The sequence below is a fragment of the Hordeum vulgare genome, chromosome 6H, assembly GCF_904849725.1.
Source record: "Hordeum vulgare subsp. vulgare chromosome 6H, MorexV3_pseudomolecules_assembly, whole genome shotgun sequence".
Classification (NCBI taxonomy): Eukaryota; Viridiplantae; Streptophyta; class Magnoliopsida; order Poales; family Poaceae; genus Hordeum; species Hordeum vulgare.
In genome coordinates, this window is record NC_058523.1 from 352,313,138 (window position 1) to 352,315,461 (window position 2,324).

A 2,324-nucleotide genomic window follows, 5' to 3' on the forward strand; every position below is an offset into this window, starting at 1 on the left:
ATGTACGAAGCTCCCCTGGGCTACAGCATCGAGGACCTCCGCCCTGCCGGCGGCATTGAGAAGTTCCGCTCCGCTGCCTACTCAAACGTATGTATCCAATCAATTGAGCTCCTCCTCGTCGTTGCTTACCTCGTTGATGATTAGATCCTCACGGTTTCAACTTTCAAATTGCTTCTGTTTTGCAGTGCTCCAGGAAGCCATCCTGATAATCCCTCCTGAGCCCCATTCTAATTGCTTAGAGTTCCCTTCTGCTTTCAATTCATCTTCCTAAAATTTCTATGGCTAGCTGCTTCTGTCTGACCACCAAAGCCTTTCCTCCTCTACCAACCTTCTGAAGCAATGGCTGTCTCTGCCATTGGGTTTGAGGGATATGAGAAGCGCCTAGAGATCACTTTCTCTGAAGCGTCAGTCTTCACTGACCCCAATGGCAGGGGATTGCGTGCTCTCTCGCGCCCCCAGATTGACTCGGTTCTTGATCTTGCCAAGTGCACCATTGTATCCGAGCTCTCCAATGAGAAGTTTGACTCGTATGTCCTTTCTGAATCAAGCCTCTTCGTGTACCCGTACAAGGTTGTCATCAAGACCTGCGGTACCACCAAGCTCCTGCTGGCCATCCCAAGGATTCTTGAGCTTGCCGAGGAGTTGGCCCTGCCACTTGCTGCTGTGAAGTACTCCCGTGGGGCATTCATATTCCCTGAAGCACAGCCTTCTCCACACAAGAACTTCTCTGACGAGGTTGCCTTCCTGAATGGCTACTTCGGTGGGCTCAAGTCTGGCGGCAATGCCTATGTTATCGGCGATCCTGCAAAGCCAGGCCAGAAGTGGCATGTCTACTACGCCACCCAGCAGCCTGAGCAGCCTGTGGTCAATCTTGAGATGTGCATGACTGGTCTGGACAAGAAGAAAGCTTCCGTTTTCTTCAAGACCTCTGCTGATGGCCACACATCTTGTGCCAAGGAGATGACCAAGCTCTCTGGCATCTCTGACATAATCCCGGAGATGGAGATCTGTGACTTTGATTTCGAGCCGTGTGGCTACTCCATGAACGCCATCCATGGCTCTGCTTTCTCCACCATTCATGTCACCCCCGAGGACGGCTTCAGCTATGGTAGCTATGAGGTCATGGGGTTAGACCCTGCCTCCATGGCCTATGGTGACCTGGTCAAGAGGGTGCTGCGATCCTTTGGCCCGTCTGAATTCTCTGTTGCTGTGACCATCTTCGGCTGCCCTAGCCTTGCTGGGACCTGGGGCGAGAGGCTGAATGTTGGGGTCTATGATAGCACCAACATGGTCGTCCAGGAGCTGCCTGGCGGGGGCTCTCTCATCTACCAGAGCTTCACTGCTGCCGGTGAAGACTCCAGTGGGTCGCCAAGATCTGTTCTGAATTGCTACGTTGATGGCAATTTACAGAGTGCATCCAAGGTGGATGCTTTCCTTTGCTGGGAAGACGATGCTGCGCAGGAGAAGGATGAGAGGAGGGGGGATGGTAAGAAGATGAGGAGCTTCTGATGGCGATGCTAGCTGCCTAGCCGGTCTGAACGAGCTTGTGTTACGTCGGTTTGTTCTTATTAGAGATTTCCTGTTCCTGCTCTAGTGCTTTGTTATGGACAAGTACCGGGAAAATGGTGAGCGTTTTCTGCCAGTGTGAGCAGATGTATGGAAATACCTGTATTATCAGAAACGCTGCATGGTTTATGAGTTTATAAGAATAAGCCTTGTATTTAATCAAATGCTATTTTGTTCTTTCCTGGAAAATTTTGTTGAAAAGTCATTTTCGTATGACGTGGACCTTTGAATTATAAGTGGCCAATGTGGATCTGAATCAGTTTTGATATGCTGAGGTTCCGGCACTAGTACGCTAGTGGTGATTTGACGAGAATCCATCTCTTGGAGATATTGATACTAGATAAGGATAAGGTAGATGCGAGGAAGGTTCTATCGCTCTTTTACTTTCTGCCACTGGAAGTTGAGATGGATGAATTTGTATCAATCGTTCATTGATTTTGACATGGTTGGACTTCTGATTCTATTCTGCTGATCTAAAACGTCTCATATTTGAAGTAATTTATTACTAGCTGAAATGTCGTAGAAATGCGGGGAGTCGGTTATTACAAGCCAAGAATCAGGCACCGCCTTTAACAAAAGTACAGTCGGTTATTACAAGCCAAGAATCAGGCACCGCCTTTAACAAAAGTACATTTAAGCGTCCGACATACCCCCCCTGTTTCTTAATATACATCTTAAAGAGGTTTTACTAAGGAATTACATACGAATATAGACATATTTTAGAATGTATATTCACTCATTTTATTTCATATATAGAT

The 2,324-nt window shown here is 47.7% G+C and overlaps 1 protein-coding gene across 1 annotated transcript; it reads left to right on the forward strand.

Annotated features, from left to right (window-relative positions):
- Positions 1-221: 221 nt before the first annotated feature.
- On the forward strand, positions 222-1,730 carry LOC123401125 (S-adenosylmethionine decarboxylase proenzyme-like). The gene has a single exon (XM_045094850.1). The coding sequence runs from the start codon at positions 340-342 to the stop codon at positions 1,507-1,509; it is 1,170 nt and encodes a 389-aa protein (XP_044950785.1). The 5' UTR covers positions 222-339; the 3' UTR covers positions 1,510-1,730.
- The last annotated feature ends 594 nt before the right edge of the window (positions 1,731-2,324 follow it).